Source organism: Brassica rapa, chromosome A02, assembly GCF_000309985.2.
Source record: "Brassica rapa cultivar Chiifu-401-42 chromosome A02, CAAS_Brap_v3.01, whole genome shotgun sequence".
Taxonomy (NCBI): domain Eukaryota; kingdom Viridiplantae; phylum Streptophyta; class Magnoliopsida; order Brassicales; family Brassicaceae; genus Brassica; species Brassica rapa.
Window position 1 is genome coordinate 26997299 of NC_024796.2, and position 21064 is coordinate 27018362.

The 21064-nt window shown below is 37.4% G+C and overlaps 2 protein-coding genes and 1 non-coding gene across 11 annotated transcripts; 1 reads left to right on the plus strand and 2 right to left on the minus strand.

Moving 5' to 3' along the window:
* Positions 1 to 150: 150 nt before the first annotated feature.
* Positions 151 to 10128, minus strand: LOC103854129 (BAHD acyltransferase At3g29680). Of its 3 annotated transcripts, none has more exons than XM_033284864.1 (2): positions 2609 to 2806; positions 151 to 2533 (listed from the first exon to the last, which is right to left on the minus strand). In XM_033284864.1, the coding sequence occupies exon 2, from the start codon at positions 1648 to 1650 to the stop codon at positions 316 to 318; it is 1335 nt and encodes a 444-aa protein (XP_033140755.1). In that variant the 5' UTR covers positions 1651 to 2533; positions 2609 to 2806; the 3' UTR covers positions 151 to 315. The 3 variants fall into 3 exon arrangements, 2 of the variants coding, with proteins under 2 accessions (XP_033140755.1, XP_009129283.2); XM_009131035.3 differs by lacking the exon at positions 2609 to 2806 and adding an exon at positions 9912 to 9993 and having other exon boundaries at positions 154 to 2533; XR_004455320.1 differs by lacking the exons at positions 151 to 2533; positions 2609 to 2806 and adding exons at positions 9395 to 9588; positions 9912 to 10128.
* Positions 4639 to 4745, minus strand: LOC117132240. The gene has a single exon (XR_004455800.1). It is a non-coding gene; the product is annotated as a small nucleolar RNA R71 (small nucleolar RNA).
* Positions 10129 to 11851: 1723 nt separating the features above from the next.
* On the plus strand, positions 11852 to 21043 carry LOC103854128 (putative methylesterase 11, chloroplastic). Of its 7 annotated transcripts, none has more exons than XM_033284871.1 (7): positions 11852 to 11973; positions 12163 to 12273; positions 12379 to 12455; positions 12745 to 12878; positions 13096 to 13141; positions 13231 to 18925; positions 20061 to 21038. In XM_033284871.1, the coding sequence occupies exons 6-7, from the start codon at positions 18590 to 18592 to the stop codon at positions 20856 to 20858; spliced, it is 1134 nt and encodes a 377-aa protein (XP_033140762.1). In that variant the 5' UTR covers positions 11852 to 11973; positions 12163 to 12273; positions 12379 to 12455; positions 12745 to 12878; positions 13096 to 13141; positions 13231 to 18589; the 3' UTR covers positions 20859 to 21038. The 7 variants fall into 7 exon arrangements, with proteins under 7 accessions (XP_033140762.1, XP_033140760.1, XP_033140763.1 ...); XM_033284869.1 differs by having other exon boundaries at positions 12745 to 12858; XM_033284872.1 differs by having other exon boundaries at positions 12379 to 12450; positions 12745 to 12858.
* Positions 21044 to 21064: the final 21 nt, after the last annotated feature.

Sequence of the window (21064 nt, forward strand, 5' to 3'; positions counted from 1 at the left end):
TGGTTTAGAAACCATTGGAGGTGTCCTAACTTCACCTGCTTATGGTCCACTAGGCTTCCAGATTTTATATTTGGTTGGATCGAGTAATGGGTTACTATTTTATTCAGTGTCTTTGAAATTAAGGCTCTATAAATGTTACTAAACAGAAGATTATTATCACACAATTCTACTTTTCATTTAACAACCATTATCAAAACATAAAAATTAGTGAGACCCCAAGGCCCCAAACTTTGCAAGGTTGCAGTTGCAGGCAATGATATAAAATGTTTAAGCTTCTAGCCAATTATCAAAACCCAAAAATAAAGTGTTTTAATTTTACAAACCATTTTGAAATAGATCAATAAACAAATCCATCTCACACTTCTTCAAACACAAACCAATCTCCACGCCACCAGACTCATCCCTCCTCTCAGACATAGAAAACGCCTCATTCCTGTCAATAGACACTGTCTCACAAGCCACAGGTTTCCCCCACCCAAAATCCGACTGGTATAACCCAAACCGGTTCGACCCAACAATCGACACAGTCTGCGTACCCGGTTCAACCCTCATCGTCCCATCAATATACAACTCGCAAAGCGCTTCAACATCAAGCGAACCAACACCTCTAACCGAATCACTAATAATCTCCACCGCATTGACAAATCCATCTTCTCCCGACACAACTCCCGCTTTGTGTCCGAAACACCCAACCGACAACACGCAGCTCCCGAAGTAACTCTCCGGAACCGGACTACCCAACCGGTTCCTGAAATCAGCTGCGTACATGAACCGAACCGGTCTATCCGCGTCCCCTCCACGCGCTTTCACCAAACACGACCAAAGATAGGCGTTGGCGACAACAAACGTTGACAAGTGAAGGTGAGACCGAGTCGACTCGTTTTTAGCTCGCTCCTTAAGTTTTTCAACGTTCTCCCGAGTCAACTCGAGCGTGATCCTGACCGTGTCTGGACTAATCTCCTCACTAGGAGGCAGCTTAAGTGATCTCGAGCTGGTTTTGTCTTCTGAAAAATACGACACTACCTCCAAGATTCTCGCGTCAAGACTAGCGGGAACGTTGATGACGGTGCGGTCTAGACATGGAGTTAACTCCCCTATGGTTCCATGTTTGCATACGTGAGCCCATGATCTTACAAACATAGACATTGATCTACCGTCCATAGCGGAGTGATGAGCTGTTACCCCGATGGAGAAGCCTTGGTTCGGGAACAGTGTTACTTGCAGAGCAAGAACGAAGACCGAGTCGTCGCGAGAAGCCGGAAGCTCTGGAACTAAAGAACGTATCTCCGTCTCGGGACGTGTCCCTTTCCTGGAGAGAAGGGAGAAGTCAGCGTCGCTCTCCGCGACTATCAGCGTGACGTAGTCGTTTGGGAGGACGAGGATGTGTGGTTTGGGATCTTGTGGGTCCCATCTGAGGCGGCCTACGAGCGGGAGGTAGTGGTGGAGGACGGTGGAGAGAGAGTGCTCGAGTTTTGGGAGGATTAGGGAGTGGTAGGAGCTGTGTTTGTGGAGTTTGTAGAAGAGGACTCTCTCGGTGGGGTGGAACTTTATCCACCGTAAGTCGAAGAAGGTGAGTGGGAGAAGAAGTGAGTCATGAGACGAGTTTGTTGCTGGGTTGACTCGGGAGGTTTTGGTCACCTTGATGGCCATTGATGAAGAAATAAAGACCTTAAGGCATAGGCCCCATTATTGATATAACGAGAGATCAATGTGTTACAAATGAAATAAATAATATTATCTATAACGAGTGGAGCAGAATATGATTCTGACATTGGACTCAAACAAGCTGTCTTATTAGCAAGTGGGTCTGTTTGGTAAGAGATTTTATTAGTAAAAAGTACATCATTGTTATCATCACCTAGACTTATTTGTTACACTTGATTTTTTCAGGTATTAAAACTATCCAAGCATCAAACGAACATGAAGATAGAGCGGTGAAGAACGGTGAGGTTTTCGTCGGAGGCTTGTCGGTATTTGAGCTCCGGCGAAGAGATGGTTGTCGGTGAATGTCCCGGCGGTTTTGGGTCGCGGTCGCGATCAAGTCGAGGCGGGCGACGCGTGTCTCACTGATGCTCCAGATCTCTACACGTGGCTCGATCCCCTGCCTCCTTGTCTCGCGTATCGGGCAAGCTGCCCGGTTTTCCTTTTTGTGGGCCGTAGGCCATTTTTCATGTCATTTGGGCTTCGGCAGTAAAACTAGTAACCCATGGTTCCATTGGGCTTTTGTTTTAGGTTTTTATGTTCTGTGGGCTTGGCCCTATTTTTAATAATATAACAATTTGGGAAAAAACGAACATGTTCATTGTACTTTACTTTACTTTTTTTTTTGTGATAATCAGACAAGATGTTTGATCTCAGAAACAACAACACATTACAAAAGGACAAATCAAATATCAATGGCCTTGCATGTCCAACATCTCATCAAGTTGTTTAATCCTCTCCAATCCTTCACTAATCAGATACCTGATCTTTTGCTTGTCCTTGCACTCACTGTTTTTTTCCATCTCTTGCCTTATACTTTGTTTCAATTCCCCTATAGCCATCAACACGGATTAACAATCAAGCTTACTATCAATCATCAAAGAGCAATGAATACAAGAACACAAACCTCTAAACTGAGGAGGAGCTCTATGAGCTATCTTCAATGCGTGCCTGTAAAGTTTAAGCACTCGAGCTCGGAGGATAAAGCTCTGTGATATATGGTGTTTTATACATCTTGTATATATGCTTTTAAATTGGTTTTCAAGTCTTTATCGAGTCTTCCTAGTCCTTTTGGAGTCATTACAGGTCTGGAATTGCATTGGATGGGAGATGGATCAGCTGGAACAAAAGAGGCAGAAAACAATGCAATTTGGTGGTTTTCACGCAGAACAGTCTTGATGACTGTTCCGGATAGCGGAGCAACCCGAGTGACTGTTCCGAGTGAGTGTTCCAGCGGCAGAGATTTTTTAGGAAACTACAATCATTACGGGATTTGCCCTAATTATCCCTATTTTCTCTCCCAGCCGCCTGTGACTTTGATATATCATATTTTCTGTTTCTCTTTATCATTCTACGCTATTCTAGACAGAAGAAAACCATTGGAGATTTTTTGTGCTTTTGGATTGTAAAGGGAGAAGGCTCCATCTCTCTCACCATAGAGAAGATTATCCTGAACCCTCTTTCTATCTCTTTTATTTACATGAAGTCTTATTCAGAATTGATCTCTGTGTTTTCTCTGTTCATGGCTGAGTAGTCAACTTGCTTAGTCTAGGGTGTTCGGGTCTTAGATCCGTGAGTTAAACATAGATAAGTGAAACCATTGATTGTCTTCATTCATAACTGTTCTTAATGCTTGCATTAATCTGGTCGCTTAATGTTAGATCCTAGGTTTAACCTGTTCATTAACCGTGTAATAGGTTGCTAGATCTGTTATGAATGAGCTTAGCATCCCTAATCAGCAAAAGTAGATATTAGGGTGTTTGGTGAACCTATCGGACTTAATCTCTATTGCTTGCTGTCGCATCTTGATCCAAACGAGAGTTTAGGTATCAAGATCGATCAGCATAGGGAGCAGTTCCACGACAGTGGGCTGTTCTACTTGAGTGATCCGAGTTATAGACTTGCTCTTAATTAAACTTGAATAATTGTTTGGCTCACACTTGTTTAACACCCGACCAAACCACCCTAGGCTAGCATTTTTAATCATCTGAAAATCTTTAATTAATCTTATTACTTGCTTGTTACGAAATCAACTTTAAAACCCCCCATATTGTTTTAGCTTGATATTGATCCTATAAAGATAAAGTGTAATAGTTGGTCTCTGTGGATTCGATCCTAAAGTGCTACATCGACATACCATTCGATTGTGGTATTTGCACATTAGGTTAATTGGTGTGCGTATACACGAAATATCAATTTGGCGCCGTTGCCAGGGACCATCTTTTTACCTTTATTTTTCAGTTATTTATTTAGTCTAAGACCTCTAACTTGCCTTATCCTTTTTGTTGCAGCTAATGTTCCAGGTGCATGACCAGTAGACATACTCGGAAAAACGCACAAGGAGAGTTAGTTACATTTACCAACCAGGAGCTAGCAAGGTTAGAAAGAACAAATCGTCAACAGCCAAGGCAAACTGACACCACTATGGGTGATCACGCCAATCAGGATGATCTCGCTGCAGCTATGACACTCATGCAGCAGCAGATGCAACAAATGCAGCAGACCATCCAAGCTCAGCAGGATGCTGCTGAACATGCTGCTCTCGCGCATCAGGAACAACAGGCGCAGACTATTCCAATCGGGCAGAGAAACCTTCCGCGTAACATCCCTACTACGCGCTCTGCCATTGTTCCTCCACTCTGCACCAGGCAGGACTTCGAGATCAAGCCTGCTTTGATCGGTCTAGTACAGAGAAAGGTGTTCTCTAGTCTCTCTACAGAAATTCCAATGGAGCATATTGAGAGCTTTGAAAAAGTCTGCAGTTTCACTCGCGTGAATGGTGTTCCCCCAGACTACATCACGTGCATGTTATTCCCATTCTCTCTTGATGGAAAAGCTGCACGATGGTTGAACTCTCTCCCTATTGGTTCTCTCACTTCATGGGAACAGGTCCGATCAGCATTCCTCAGCCATTTCTACTCTAAGGCGAGAACAGCTGCATTGAGGAACAAGATCACCTCCTTCAGACAGCTCACTGATGAGCCTTTCTGCGACATATGGGAGCGCTTCAATGATTATCGCAGAGAATGTCCTCACCATGGATTTGATGATGATTACCTCTTGGACATTTTCTATGATGGAGTGGACTGGAAATACCAAGGTGCTCTAAACTTTGCGAGCAATGGAGACTTCATGACTCAAACCACTGATGGAGCGTTTAAGCTGATTGAGAACATGGCTGCTAGCTCAGCTAATAAGAAAGAGGAGAGTGATTGCTCCAAGAAAGGGAACAGTTCTGACACCCAGAAGATAGATGAGCTAACTGCCAAACTTGATCAGCTACTGAAAAACAACCATGGGTACGTCTTCAACATGAAGCAAGCTACGTCCGGGCAGATTCAGAACCAGAACCACCGACAACCGCAGAGCAATCAGCAAGCTGTTTCAGCTAACGGGAACAGTCAACCAGATGAGCTGAATAGTCTGGGTATGATGATGCAACAACTGTTGCAGGGTCAGCAGGTTCAAGCCAAGGTGTTGAATCAGGTAACCACAGAAATTGACACCAGGAGGGGGAACATGTTCACTGAGCTGAATAACAAGTATGATAATCTTGCGATCCATATAAGAAAGATCGATGTTCAGCTTGCTCAAACAGCTGAGAGTGTCAAGAGGCAACAAGAGACGCTCCCTCGAAAAACTGATAAAAATCCTAGGACTGAGCACTGTAATGCAATAGAGCAGCCGTTTGCTGAGACTGTTCTAGGCGCATAAGAGAACACAGAGCAGTCTGCTAGCTCTGGAGTGACTGGTCCTAGCGTACCTTCTGAAACTCCACTTGTGCGAGTCTATGTTCCCAAGGTTCCCTATCCTATTCCACCTAGACATCTGATGGATCCCATTAGTGAAGAGCAGCTGATTGGTTTTAACAAGATGGTGAGAAGGCTTCCTAAAGAACTTGCATTTGAAGATGTTCTGCAGATTCGTCCATTGCTCCAGTTCTTTAAAAACTGTAGAGAGACTCAAGAGGAGATCAAGGTCCTCTATACCAAAGCACTGTCTACACCAGCACTGAAGGTATTGCCTAAGGTTGATGATCCTGGAAAGTTTATTTTCCCATATTCCATCGCAGGAACAACCTTCAAGGACGCTTTTTGTGACTCTGGTTCTTGTGTGAATCTCGTCCTTGTGTGAATCTCGTCTCAAAGGCTATTGTAGACGATCTGGGTATTGGTGATGTTAAGCATTCTCAGCTGACCCTGACTTTTGCAAACTCTTCCAGAGCAGTCCCATATGGAACCATCCGCAGCCTTAATGTTCAAGTAGGGGAATGCGTTGTTCCTGCTGAGTTTCAAATTGTTGAGATGAACAAGGATCATGAGATGCCTTTGATATTTGGAAGGACATTCATGGCTACTGTTGGAGCAACCATCGATATGTCCAACAAGAGAGTCTGCTTCTCCAACATCAACAAGAAAGTTTTCTACAAGGCTGTACCCACCAGATCTTCCTCATCACACGCCTCTCGCATCTCAGTGTTTGATGTAGAAAAGCTGAAGGTTGTTCCAGAGAAGGAGCATGGTGATAAGGGTGAGAGCAGGCTTTTATCTGATGAAGATCCATGCACTGAACCTACTAAAATTAGAGGGAATTCAAGGGTGAAACAGAAAGTCCAGAAGAAAAGGGTCAAGGGAGATCCTACAATGACTTTGATACCTCTGAAGTGTGATGAGAACTCCATTGAGTATGAGGTAAAGTGCAAGAGTACCTCTAAACCGTTCTCCAAGTCAGAGCTATTCTCACACATGAGCTGAAGGAGAAAGGGGAAGCTGCTGTGAAAGGGTTGTTGACCAGGGTTTTGAAGCTGAACATGTCTGATTGTGGAGCTTGTTTTGGAACAGGCCCTCCTGCTCAACCCGACTGATCCCAGTCACCAAGTCAAGCTAGAGACTTAAACCAAGCGCTTGGTGGGAGGCAACCCACTGGTAAGTGTAAATATAACTTGGTTTTGTTTACTTATTTTTCGTTTTAGTTTATTGAGTTTCAGGTCAAAAAGTAGAAAAATTCGAGATACTTCAAAAATTCTGGGTTGCAGAAACGGAACAACCTACCCCCTGAAAAGATCGGTTGTTCCAGGCGATCATCTGACGATAGAACACCCATAATTTTCATGGAGCGCCTGCTCCACTCAGGTAAGTATCTCGACCCAAAAAAAAAAAAAAATATATATATATATATATATATATATATATATATATATTTATTCTTGTTTTCTCCTTCTCTCTGATTTATTTTCACACCAGGGACGTTGTGAAGTAAGTCTGGAGGAGGGTTTTCGTCGTTTACTAACTCGTTTCTTTCTTTTATTTTTTTTCTTTTGGGTCAATTTGAGTCAGTTTTTATTGAGTCAGTCAAAAATTTGTGGGAATTAGGACCTTATTCCGTGTTGATCACTAACCACCTCGTGCTTTAGTTATCTTATTCAGTGACCTTAGCAGTGGCGAAAGACACACATGTGGACCTGGAACACCCTGACATATCTCACTTGATTTTCCAGAAGTTCTCAGCCGATCAGGTTACACTGGGTAGACTTAACTCCACCTTACTTGAACCTAATCTTGACTGAAATTCTTCTTGTTATGGGCATTAGATCAGGGAAACGAGAACACACTCAGGACTTCTTATCATTTTTATCCATCTTGCTGATCCTGAGTGGCTAGCTCATCTTTAGCTAGTTCCCACCCTGCACCTTAGCCTTTATTCCACCTTCATCCATTTGTTTTTTAGTGTCATATGTGCAGATATGTGCAAAAAGGTCGGAGAGGAAAGGATCAACGCAGCCTGCTACTCGTTACTGCTGCAGAAATTCAGTCAGAAAGGAGAACAAGCAGATTAAGGGAGCAACCGCTCCATAACCAATGAACTGCGCAAGAGCAGGGGTGGAGAACCAGAATGGTCGCGAAATTAGAACCACCAGTGACACTCATAACAATCATGTATTATCTCCTTCTTCGTCACATCACCATATCAGTCTTCAAAAAAAAAAAAAAAAAAAAAACGAGATTAATGTGATGGAGAAGGGGAAGAAAGAAAAGAAACATGGAGCCACTGGAAAGGTCGAGCAAGAAGTTGGTACCAAGTATTGAAGAGTGTGTAAAGGAAAGTGGAAAGCAGAACAATCAGTTGCCTGTTCCGTCATCAGAACAGTCGCACCATATAGAGCAAAAACGAGTAGAGGTTGTGGACATCAATGGATCTATCCTCTCTTGCCATTTTGTGTGATATCTTGCATCCTCTTCAATGAAATGGTAGCCCCTAAACACTTTTAACTCCACCATTAAATAGCCTGTTCCACACCTAGACCGTCTACCCTGAATGATGCCTGTGATGAGAAGCTCACGCTACTCTTAAATGAATGTAGGGAGTTTGTCTCGATAGTGTTGCTTTTTCAGGTTTGAGATGAAGAGTATGGAGCCGATTTTTGAACAGCAGTCAGTGGGGTTCCGGTAAGGGTGTGTTGTCCTAGTTTTACTGCTTGTATGGTTCAGAGATTTGTGGTTAAAGTATGGTTGCTGAGAATAGGAGAGTTCCCACACTTTCAAACCTTTCTCCCTGTTCTTGATACTTGACATTGTTTGAGGACAAACAAGGATCTAAGTCTGGGGGAATTGATATATGGTGTTTTATACATCTTGTATATATGCTTTTAAATTGGTTTTCAAGTCTTTATCGAGTCTTCCTAGTCCTTTTGGAGTCATTACAGGTCTGGAATTGCATTGGATGGGAGATGGATCAACTGGAACAAAAGAGGCAGAAAACAATGCAATTTGGTGGTTTTCACGCAGAACAGTCTTGATGACTGTTCCGGATAGCGGAGCAACCCGAGTGACTGTTCCGAGTGAGTGTTCCAGCGGCAGAGATTTTTTAGGAAACTACAATCATTACGGGATTTGCCCTAATTATCCCTATTTTCTCTCCCAGCCGCCTGTGGCTTTGATATATCATATTTTCTGTTTCTCTTTATCATTCTACGCTATTCTAGACTGAAGAAAACCATTGGAGATTTTTTGTGCTTTTGGATTGTAAAGGGAGAAGGCTCCATCTCTCTCACCATAGAGAAGATTATCCTGAACCCTCTTTCTATCTCTTTTATTTACATGAAGTCTTATTCAGAATTGATCTCTGTGTTTTCTCTGTTCATGGCTGAGTAGTCAACTTGCTTAGTCTAGGGTGTTCGGGTCTTAGATCCGTGAGTTAAACATAGATAAGTGAAACCATTGATTGTCTTCATTCATAACTGTTCTTAATGCTTGCATTAATCTGGCCGCTTAATGTTAGATCCTAGGTTTAACCTGTTCATTAACCGTGTAATAGGTTGCTAGATCTGTTATGAATGAGCCTAGCATCTCTAATCAGCGAAAGTAGATATTAGGGTGTTTGGTGAACCTATCGGACTTAATCTCTATTGCTTGCTGTCGCATCTTGATCCAAACGAGAGTTTAGGTATCAAGATCGATCAGCATAGGGAGCAGTTCCACGACAGTGGGCTGTTCTACTTGAGTGATCCGAGTTCTAGACTTGCTCTTAATTAAACTTGAATAATTGTTTGGCTCACACTTGTTTAACACCCGACCAAACCACCCTAGGCTAGCATTTTTAATCATCTGAAAATCTTTAATTAATCTTATTACTTGCTTGTTACGAAATCAACTTTAAAACCCCCCCATATTGTTTTAGCTTGATATTGATCCTATAAAGATAAAGTGTAATAGTTGGTCTCTGTGGATTCGATCCTAAAGTGCTACATCGACATACCATTCGATTGTGGTAGTGTGCACATTAGGTTAATTGGTGTGCGTATACACGAAATATCACTCTGCAAATCTAAGGCATTAACCATAATCGACGATCCAAAGCTCCTTTACTGGGGTGGAGGCAGATATGTCTCTGTTGACAGCATTAGAGCCTCATTAAGTCATAACTAGTTTCTAAAAGCACGAAACAATTTCAAAAAACAAACTCCAAAACAAGTTCTAACAAGCAGAAGAACTGAAACTGATAAAAAACATCACAACTAAAACATATTTAAAAAAAAAAAAATGAAGATTACAACATCAACAGTTTTAGTAACATCTATATCTAAATCCAATCGAAACTTTTTGATACTTTGAAAATTCTAAAAGCTCATGAACGGAGAACATTCAGGCAATTAAGTAGAAGACCACCTCAAAACCCAGAAACAAATGCAATGGAAAAAGGAAAGTGGTTACCTTTTTAGAAGCTCTCTTCTTAGGAGATTGATGGAGAGAAGTTGCTCGACTGCTTGGTGAAGAACCCAACTTTTTTTTTGTTTCTCTGATATTATTTAACCATCTGACCGGTTTATGTTATTTTATCCGGTTTATATCCAACAAGGCAGAACGGATAACATACATGTTACGTTTCGAACCGATCATACCACACATACTTCTCGGACTAATTCGTTTTCGAAGGATAGATGAAATTGAATACGACCGTTTTGTACCACACACGGACCGGATAACTGACAAAGGTATCAACTAGAGGAGCCTCTACACAACGTCTCAAGCGAGTGAAATTGGTAGATCCATGATATGCGATAGATCATGTGCACAAAGAGTTGTCTTAGGATACAGTCAAAGGATTGGTTTTAGAAGTAGATATAAGAACATATATAGTTGAGAGCAAACAAAAAAAACATATGCATATTCTACCCTCATCCCATGTCTCTTGCTCTCACCTCGTCCACAACGTGTCAAACGAGAGATAGAGATATGTGATGAGGTAGGATATGTCTGAAGACACAATCGAAGAAGTTTTGGGGTAGATACAAACTTGGTTGAGAATGAGCTGCTATATAAAGAGATGAAAGGCTTTGAAAGATAGAAATCAAATTTTTTGGGTTGGAAACGTTGGACCCAGAGATTTCTTATCTCAATTAGAAGATAACTTCTTTTTATTCATTATTCACACAATCTTATGATCTTATCCCTTAAATTGTAGAAAATAAATATTATCCCCTTAGATTAATGTATTTCACTAACTTTCACTAAACTTTTTAGGAACTTCGCCTATTAAATTAAAATACTGCAAGCTAGATAACAAGTGTATGTGTTATAGATGTGAATTTGTCGACAAAGAGTTGATAATCAATACAATACTAAAAGCCAGATATCCTCAATGGAGAGGGGGTCTACGTCAGATTAATAATTCAGGCCAATCATAGAGTTGTATTGTGCCATGTCATATGTTCCTCATCGACTTCATCTTCCTCCTTTTCCTCGAAGAAATCCCAACCGTTTCACCTCTTCTCCTCTGTAACATTAAAATTGTGACTCATAAAGCTTTATCATTTAGTGCAATCACTATATAATCTACCTCTTCACATCCAATTTTGGCGAGGAGAATAAGAACTACAACGTAGAATCTATATTTCTATGTCATCAACTCTGGATCAAGGTGGCTCTCATCTCTCCCCCTCTAAATTTGTTTTATAATATATATGCAAGCTCTCTGTGTATTTGGATATTGGGTTTTTAGGTCAAAACCAAATTAAGTTGTAGTTTAAAGATTGATTGGATCTGATTTTTTATTTTTTTTGGGTGTTTCTATTATTTTGAATCTACTGATGATTCAACCTGTCGAGTTGATTTCTGGGTTTGTATTTCCAGTGCTAAATCTCTGTCATCAACCAAACACTGATCAAGAAGAAATCAGCAAACTCCCATTTTCAAAAGCCAAGGATAACAGAAAGTCATCATCCAACTTTCCAGACTTCTGCAACTGGTCTCCATGAGCTCCAGACTACGTGTTTATCCTAATCGTTAAGTTCTCATTCTTTGGGTTCTTGATCTTCCATTACATCAGATTCATCACCGTTAAATCCTTCAAGATTTTCTAACAGCGAGATGGCTTCACCGAAATGGAACTGAGGTGAAACACAGTCTGGAAACTCAAATTCCTATTGGCTCCACCTTATCACTATCGGAATCCAAAGAAGCCAGTGCCGTCCTAATGTAAGTTGTAACCAGGTTTTACCTTCCTCTCTGGTTTTAATGTAGAAACTAAATACTTAATTGATCAAAAAAAAACAAACTATATACTTGATTTATGTAGACTTTGATAGTGATTAAGTTGAGGCTTGAGGCGTATTGATGGCACAACGACCAGATTGTTCTACTTCATATGATAGTTTAGTCGGATCCTGTAACACACTTTTGAGTATAACCATTTACAAGTACCTACTGCTTAATGCACGAAAGTCTTTTGTCTCCACTGGAAGGTCTCCCATCGTCCTGTATTATAACAATCAAGGTTTGTGTCTACTCTCTTCATATTCATTATTTTACTCTGCTCAAAATAGTTCCTTCGATTCTTTTTGCGTGATCCATTGATGTTAGTTTTTTTTTTTGAACCCTTTCATTGATGTTAGCTTAATTCTTAAAAAACAGCAAAATCATAGCATTGTTTTTCATTCACATAATCACCTTTCTATTTAAGCAGAGAGTTAGGCATGGATATAAGATCAGAACGATTGTTGGTTTTGAAGCATAACCCGTGTTCAGATCATGTCAGAGCTCCACTGACACCACCGATGACCATAGTCAGAATCAAGTACAGTTCCGTCTACCGTGAGATCAATATTAGCCCTCATAAGAATATTAATTCTGTATGTGTAAATTTGATAGTCCTAAACTGTTTTTGTGTTTTCAACTGCAGAAGGGTAAGTGACAATCACTTCTAGGGAACCATCTCAGAGTGAATTTGCAACTGGTCTCAGCTTAAAAATCTGTAAGGTCAGCATTCATCAAATTTTTTTTATTTCTCTTATTTTGTATCTCTGCACCATCGAAACTGTTCAGTTAACCATATAATGAACAATTGCAGTTGATTAGCAAATGGAAACTAAAGTAGGACTCATGTTTAAAGCAATTTTTTTTTATAAGACTGGTATAAGCATCATCCCAAATCATATCCAGAAACGGCATCAATACCCTGTATTTTTTGATGTTTCAGTGACCATTTCTAAAAGCCATGTGTCAGTGACTTTCACTGTTTGTAACGACTTGGTGTAACTGTGTGCAGGCACAATAGAACACAAACTGTGTGTGATCTGGCGTGTAGAAAAGGACTTGATGTCCTCGACCTTCCACCAGCTTATCAGACCCATCAGCTTGCCCAGAACTTATCAAATTTTGGGTAAATTTTGCATAGAAATGGTATCACCCGACTGTTAGTGATAAGGAATCTTTTTTAGGAAAGTTGTTTTATTATTCACTTCACTTTCTCTACGTATAGAGCAATATATTATTAAACAACATCGCTTTCACAATTTTAAAAAATATTAAATCTTATGTATAACAAAAAACACAAGTTGACAAACTTGGTGGTGCATTTGTATTTCTTCTCTGAGAATTTCTGTCTTCTCTATGATAGCGAGGGACGTTTCCGTCTTCACTCCATGAGGGACGAAGAAGCTAAGGTTTTGATCTCTCTTGCTCTTGATATAATTTAGAGTAATGTTTGACATGTATGTGTACCAATAAGATTTGTTTCTTTTCCTCTCTACAGGCTAAACCATTAAGCTCGACCTGGAGGAGAACGATTGTTGAGTTCATCAAGTTAGATTTCGGTAATGTTGTGATGGTGACTGGAGGTAGAAACAGAGGGCGTGTTGGTGTGATTAGAAACCCTGTGAAGCTTAAGGGAAGCTTTGAGACTACCACCACATACAAGACTCAACAGGACATGAGTCTGCAACAAGGTTGAGGAATATGTTCACGCTAGGCAAAGGGTCAAAGCGTTGAATGTCTTTTATTAAGGGTTTAGGATGTTAATCATTTATGCAATTAAATTGATTTGCAAATAATATATATTCACAAGTCCAAGTAAATTTTACTCATTTTCAAATCGAATACAGTAAAAAAATTCATTATATACACTTTTTTGAGCATTTTTATTCACGCTATCTTATTTTAACCGAAAACACACAAAATATTGAAATTAACTAATATAATTAACTTATGATTTTAAATTAAATTATTAAAATACTTATATCTACAATTGTAACAAATATGTTTATAGATATATCTATATATATAAATAAATTTTGGATATCTCCGGTTACTCATTTGATTCTTGGTTTAGACCAGATTGGGTCCTGGATCTTCGGATACATCAATTTAGGACCCATTCGGTTATTTATCACATATCTGATCGAGTTCGGAAGCCTGATTTTCGGGTTGATTTAGGTCGGATCTTTGGGTTTGGATATTTTGCGTAGCCCTAATTTTACTATTAAAATAGTTGAGTTATGACTTCATATATTTCATTATCTTTCAAATGTTAAAAATTTGAATTATTTTGTTTAATAATTTGATATACCAATAAGTCAATTCTTAAGTAAAACATTTTCATACCTTGATTATATTTTGGCTGTTTGTGTTTAAAAATCTCGATTCAAGGAATTATACTACCTTCCTTTTCTGATGTAGAATTTTCGTAGATATGGAAATTTATTTTTTGTTTCACTATATAATTTTTTTTTTATATTTCAATGTAACTTTATTAATTGGATATTGTTTGGCCAATTAAATTAAGTAAATTACTGTGTAATTGATTAAATTAATATATTAAATGATAGTTTTCTAAAGTAATAACTCTTAAACATTACAGATTTTAATTAAAAGTGGAAGAAATAAGCCTCAGATAGAGTGTCCACATAGACAAAAATAATCGTCCAATGAGAAACTATATTTTTGACATGTCACCTCCTCTATTTTTTTTTACAAAATGATCCTTTAACTTTTTACTTAAACAATTATAACCGAAAATATATTTTTAATGAAATATATTATTTATATAAATATAATTATATTTTCTATTTACATAATAGTTTGTAAAGAAATATTTAGTGTAAATAATATCATAATTTTATAAAATACTAAAAGAAATTGGGCTGGTTTTCAACTTTCACAAATAAAATATATTATTTGTAAACTTAGAAAAAAATATATCAAGAATATTCTTTTTTAGGATAGAAAATAGAAAAATACATCGGAGACAAATCCATCTCTATTATGAAATTCCTTTATTATAAAGAAAAAAATAGAGGAATACATTGGAGATGGTCTAAGGCATGGCCAACGTAAATAATCGGCGTTGAGATTTCAGCTTTTCTGATTCTTACTATTCTAATGTTTCAATATAATTTGAATATTCCTTTTGTTTTATAATATAATGGTTTAAAAATGTTTTTTTGTTTCACTATATAAATTGGTTTTATATTTCAATGTAACTTTATATTTATTGGATATTGTGTGGCCAATTAAATTATGTAAATTATTGTGTAATTAATTAAATTTATATATTAAATGACAGTTTTCTAAAGTAATAACTTTTAAACATTATAGATTTTAATTAAAACTGATTACATTTTGAAATATATAAACTAACTTTATATAGATATGAGGACAAATTTGTAAAGTGGTCTCACCTTGAATTTCTCTCATTCTGTGCATTCCTAATTGGAAGAAGATAATTAACATCTAATATTATGTTACTTTCAGTATATTAGAAATGGTCGAACCGTAAACCAACGAAGGATGATGTAAAGAAGACATAAAAATGTATTTCCAGTTATCACAAATATATAATCAATTGACAACAACTTAATTATATCCAACATAGAAGAGTTTTCATACCATCTAATATTATAATATCTCACTATATTAGTGGCTAAATCAGTTTTCTCTAGCACAAATACTCATTCCATTCTTGGAGATTAAGCGTTTCTATCTGATGATATTAGTAGTTTGATCTTAAAAAAAAACGGTCAAACTATACATTGTAATTGGAGAAAGAAAACAATCAAAAATCAACAGACTTTTAAGGTATATGAAAAAAAAATTAGAAATAGCAATTCTCTACAATTAAAGAATAAGGCAATAAAATTTTAAAAAGAAAAAATAAAACAAAAAATATACAAAAAAAAGAAAAATTTAGAAAAATAAAATCATAATATAATTTCCATAATTGATAGTGCTCAGCTACACTAAAAAGTCTAAATTTACAACATACACAGTTTTAGGTTATTGAAGTACTTTTTTCGTGAATTTATTCGAGATGAGATTCCGATGTTTTAAACTAAGATAATTTATGTTCTATACATAATTATGTTTTTTTTACATAACTTCAAAATCTCGGACTTGATTCTTTATATTTTATTAGTTAATTGTGTTACATATTGTAGAAATACTTACTTCAAACTAATAATATATAAAAAATCAAACTTAAAAATTAGTTATATATAATTTAATATACAAAAATTTACATAGAAATAAAATGATAAATGTAACAAATTTAAATATATTATCTGCGCGTAGCGCGGAGAAAGGATCTAGTCTCTATAATATTGATATGCATTTGTCGATAAAAAGTTGATGATGTAATTACAATCATGCATTAATATTTAGTCAAACACAAAAAACTCTATTGAATTTAAAACATGGTGGTGGATAGAGATGGCAAAGTTAATAAGTTATTTCTCCGCTGGAGAGGAGAAATTAAAGAGGCCATTGTCAAATATCGTCTACTAAAATTTAAAACCACTTGTACTTATCATATGATGGCATACATATTGCATTGGGAGAGAGAATTCACATGCTGTGTGATAATGATAGTCTACTTATCTTGTCATATATTTACTCATATGCGTCATATGCCTCGGGATCTAATTCTCCTATCTTAAAATGACTTTTGTATATTATATAGTGGTGGTTTTAACAAAATTTTGATCATATTTGGAATAAATGTGTGATTTATTAGTCCTTTTCTATATCTTAGTGAAACTCAATGTGGAAGAGTGCTTTGTCTTTCTAAGTGGATAGCCACGAGAAAGTTACACTCAATATCTTTATATATAAAGTTGCGTTTGCTTTCCTCGTAGGCCGGCCACGTAGACGGACACGTCAGTAATTCGAGTCTTTAGAACTGACATGTATCCGCGTCCAAAACGTGGCGTTTCATTAACTTGGAGTTGGAGATCGTGTGAGCTTTTGGTGTAACTCATAAACATGCAGGAATATTGCATGTGGGCTTTAAATCAAATTAAAAATAATACTTTTAACAATATACTTTTATATTTTAGTACACAAATAATATCGTGTTCTTCATCTTATGAATACGTCATAAAAACAGCTCTTATGATATTGTTGATATTCAATCCGATCATACTGGTATGACAAATTAATATAAATCAACATAACCGAGTACGATGCTTTTAATTGGATTTACATGTGTCGAAAATACAGTAAAATGTTTTTATTTACTTTAATGTGTAAAACAGCCCGTAAAAAAAAATAGATGAACCAATAGGTTTATAGTATATTAGTGAACGTACATATAAAATGTTCAATATTATATAGTGAATGCAAAACTGAATTTACTAATTTGATATACATATACTGAGCATTTAACATTTATCCCGCCAAAATCGCAAAAACGTGTTATCCCGCCATAACACATATCCCGCAAAAACGCATTTTCCGCCAAAATGCTTTTTCCGCCAAAATCCGCAAAAACGCGTTTATCGCCAAAACCGCAAAACGTGTTTTCCGCCCAAATGCATTTCCCCGAAAACCGTAAAAACGTATTTTCATACCAAAACCACAAAAACGCGATTTCCCGCCAAAACCCCAAAAACACATTTCCCGCGAAAACCGCAAAAATACATTTTTCCGCCAAAACAAAAAAAAATATGTTTTCCCGCCAAAACCGAAAAGCATATTTTCCGCCAAAACCGAAAGTCTCATTTTCCGGACAAACCTAAAAATGTGTTTTCCCGCTAAAATCGAAATTTTTTGTTTTCCTGCCAAACCGTAAAATGCATTTTCCCGCCAAAACCAAAAAATCTCATTTCTCCGCCAAAACCGAAAAATGTGTTTTCCTGCTAAAACCGAAAAATTTTGTTTTTCCGCCAAAACCGCAAAAATGTATTTTCTCGCCAAAACCAAAAATTATTTTTTCCCGCCAAAATTGAAAAATCTCGTTGTTCCGTCAAAATAAAAAAAATTGTTTTCTGCCAAAACCGAAGCTATAGTTGGTTTATTATTAATACTTGTTTTAGTTTGAAACTTTAAAGTTTTTTTTTCCAAATATAGTTAAAATTAATATCAGCCATATGATTAAATCAACACAAGAGTATTTTGGTAATTTGTTTACTAAACTCATTTGGATGGAAATAAATGTAAAAAACAAACATAAGATTCATTTAGATGATCATCTAGATGAGCTATCTCGATGGACAAAACAAACAATCACAAAAATCTGGATGGATCATTTAGAATAGATCATACAAATGAATCATCTAGATGGAGATAACATATGGTAAAACGAACAGCCCCTAGCTATCTCAGAACTGCTTCAATAGTTGCAGAAACTCAAAATTGCTATCATCTCTATAGAGGCTCCTAGCTACCTCACAAATTAAATAGCCATTCTACTTATTTAGTTGCTTCTTCTCAGGCTCAGCCCAGAGCACAGGCAAAGTAAGCCATCATCAAAGTAACTTCATCCCACTTCCACCTTAGGATTTGAATGCACCAACACATATACTAGGTGAAACTTTTGAATGTAAAGAGTGACCACAATGAAAAAAAAAATGTGAAGTGTGGGCATAAAAAACAATATATTTCAATAGAAACTCCTTTATTAAAAAAAACAAAAAAGAAAGTAATTATAAAATTGTATGCACTTTCCACTTTAGCATGATGGTCCCTCTGTAGACTCACGGTTACACACGATGAGAAGGCTATTCAAAAGTTGCCAGCTTCTCGCCACCACTTTCACCTGAACCCACACGTCACCTTCTCTCTCTCTCTCTTAAAACTCCATAAAGCTTTCTTACTCTGTCTCTCTCTCAAGTTTCTTCATGGGAAACCTCTGTTCTTTGTTTGCTCCGCCTAAGCCCGTCAAGAAGAGACGACCCATCACTAAGCGACAACCATCCGTACCCAGATCAGCTTCCGGTCCTAGGAACAGGCTCAGATCGTCTTCTTCTTCCTCCACGAGGGACAACAAGTTCGAAGATGCCATTTTGTTCGGACAGCAGAACGGCGGCGAAGCTGGATCGCTTCCGTTTGATCGGTCCGCATCGCAGCGTTATCCTGTTTCTGGTTCGAAGAAGAATCAGTTGCCTCGGAGCTCCAGTACAAGGTCAAGATCCTCCACGGATCCTCTGTTGCAGCCTCATCAGTTTCTTAACAAGGTTTTTTTGACTTTGAATAATCTTTCATTGACTAAGTCAAAGACATTACTCAAACTCGTGTCGTAATTCAAAACTAGAACTTTGAAAAGTAAAACTAGTTGTCTTAATGCTATTTGAATAGAGACATTGTTTGGAACTTGAATTGATTGTGTATAGTAAGTATCTTACTCTATGATATGGGAACAATGTGATATGTGATGAGCATTGATTAGTTTCTTTCTTGGTATTTAATGACTTAGATTCTCATAGGTTCTTTAATGTACTTTGTTGGCTCAACCACTTTAGAGGTTGATGTTAGACCCTCTATAATTTTCTCTATATTTTACTTTAAAATAGAGTAACTCTATTATAGAGTTAGATTTGCTCCAATGGTTCACTCTATTACTCTATAATAAAGTGAAATATAGAGTATTCTTGTTTTTTTACTCTATATTTGGAGTAAAAAAATAAGATTACTCTATATTTTACTCTATTATAGAGTGAACCATTGGAACAAATTCAACTCAATAATAGAGTTACTCTATTTTAGTGTAAATTATAGAGAAAAAAATAGAGTTTCATTGGAGATGCTCTTAGAGTCTTGAAAACCTTGGTGTGGTGCCTCTATTTTTGTTTCATTGATTATGGATAATGGTGTGATTATGGTGACAATGAGAATATATAGCTCAAAAGATTTTTAGAATCTTGATGTTGACAGTTCTTACTTTTTTAGTTTTAGCCAAACCTCATTGTTGAACTTTAGTTATCCTCTTCATGTGTTGTTCCTATCTTCCATGTAGGACTGTTCGTATTATATTGTTTTGACAACTTGTTCACCTTAATCAGGGCGTCTCTGAGATTTTGGGGGCTATAAGCAATTTATTTAGAGATTTTATTGTTAAAAAGTTAAAAAATTTGCGGGTCTATATCTATGTAAATCATTTCTTAAAAATTTTGGGGGCAATAGGGATGATGTTTCACTTGGTTTTGCTCAGGACCGCCCCTGACCTTAATCCTTATAGATGATTCAGTTTCTCTGTTACCCTAAGTGCCATATAAACCTCACCAACCTGCAAAATAGCAAACAGTTTAACACATTTTCTTGGTTTTCATTCTTTATCTGTAAGTTAACTTCTTAGTTCTGTTCTTTGAATAGGGTGTAAAGCTAGATGACTTGGAAACAAACCATTTTATCCTCATCCATGGAGGAGGTTTCGGCGCTTGGTGTTGGTACAAAACCATCGCGCTCCAAGAAGAAGATGGTTTCAAAGTTACAGCCATAGACTTGGCTGGTTGCGGTATCAACTCATGCAACATAAACAGCATCGCAAGCTTATCACAGTACGTGAAGCCACTTACTGATGTTCTTGAAAAGCTTCCCACAGGAGAGAAGGTGATCTTGGTTGGTCATGACTTCGGTGGAGCTTGTATATCTTACGCTATGGAACTGTTTCCTTCCAAGATCTCAAAAGCTGTGTTCCTCGCTGCAGCCATGTTGACTAATGGTCAGAGTACACTCGACATGTTCTCGCTGCAGGCAGGTCAGAGCGATTTAATGAGAAAAGCTCAGATATTTATCCACACAAACGGCAATGAACACCCTCCAACGGCCATTGACTTAGACAAGTCTCTTCTTAAAGACCTTTTGTTCAATCAAAGCCCTTCAAAGGATGTTGCATTGGCTTCTGTGTCAATGAGGTCAATCCCGTTTGCGCCGGTTCTTGAGAAACTCTCTCTCTCAGATGGTAACTACGGATCAGTGAGACGGTACTACATAGAGACGCTGGAAGACAATGCTATACCGTTGGCTCTCCAAGAACACATGATCAATAGTAGTCCACCTGAAAAAGTTTACCGGTTAAAAGGTGCTGACCATGCTCCTTTCTTCTCTAAGCCACAAGCTTTGCATAAATTTTTGCTTGAGATTGCCAGGATTAGAGCCTCTCACAGATAGATGTCTTCATACATTATATTTTGTTTTTTCTTGTTTCATTTTGTTTCTGGCTTTTTTTTCTTACTGTTATGTCTGTATTTCTTTCTTGTTGTTGTTCTGCTTTCACAAGAAACAAAATGTTTATAGAAAATGTTATTTATTTTGGCCATATGATCAATAATATCAGAATAATTTGTTGTTTTAAATGAATAATATATGTTTATCTT

Excerpts from the sequence above, each read along its gene's own strand:
- LOC103854129 (XM_033284864.1), bottom strand. The coding sequence starts at position 1,650 with ATGGCCATCAAGGTGACCAAAACCTCCCGAGTCAACCCAGCAACAAAC.
- LOC103854128 (XM_033284868.1), top strand. The coding sequence starts at position 18,590 with ATGGGAAACCTCTGTTCTTTGTTTGCTCCGCCTAAGCCCGTCAAGAAG. Across the intron at positions 18,926-20,060 it reads CTCATCAGTTTCTTAACAAG|GGTGTAAAGCTAGATGACTT; the intron begins GTTTTTTTGACT and ends TTCTTTGAATAG.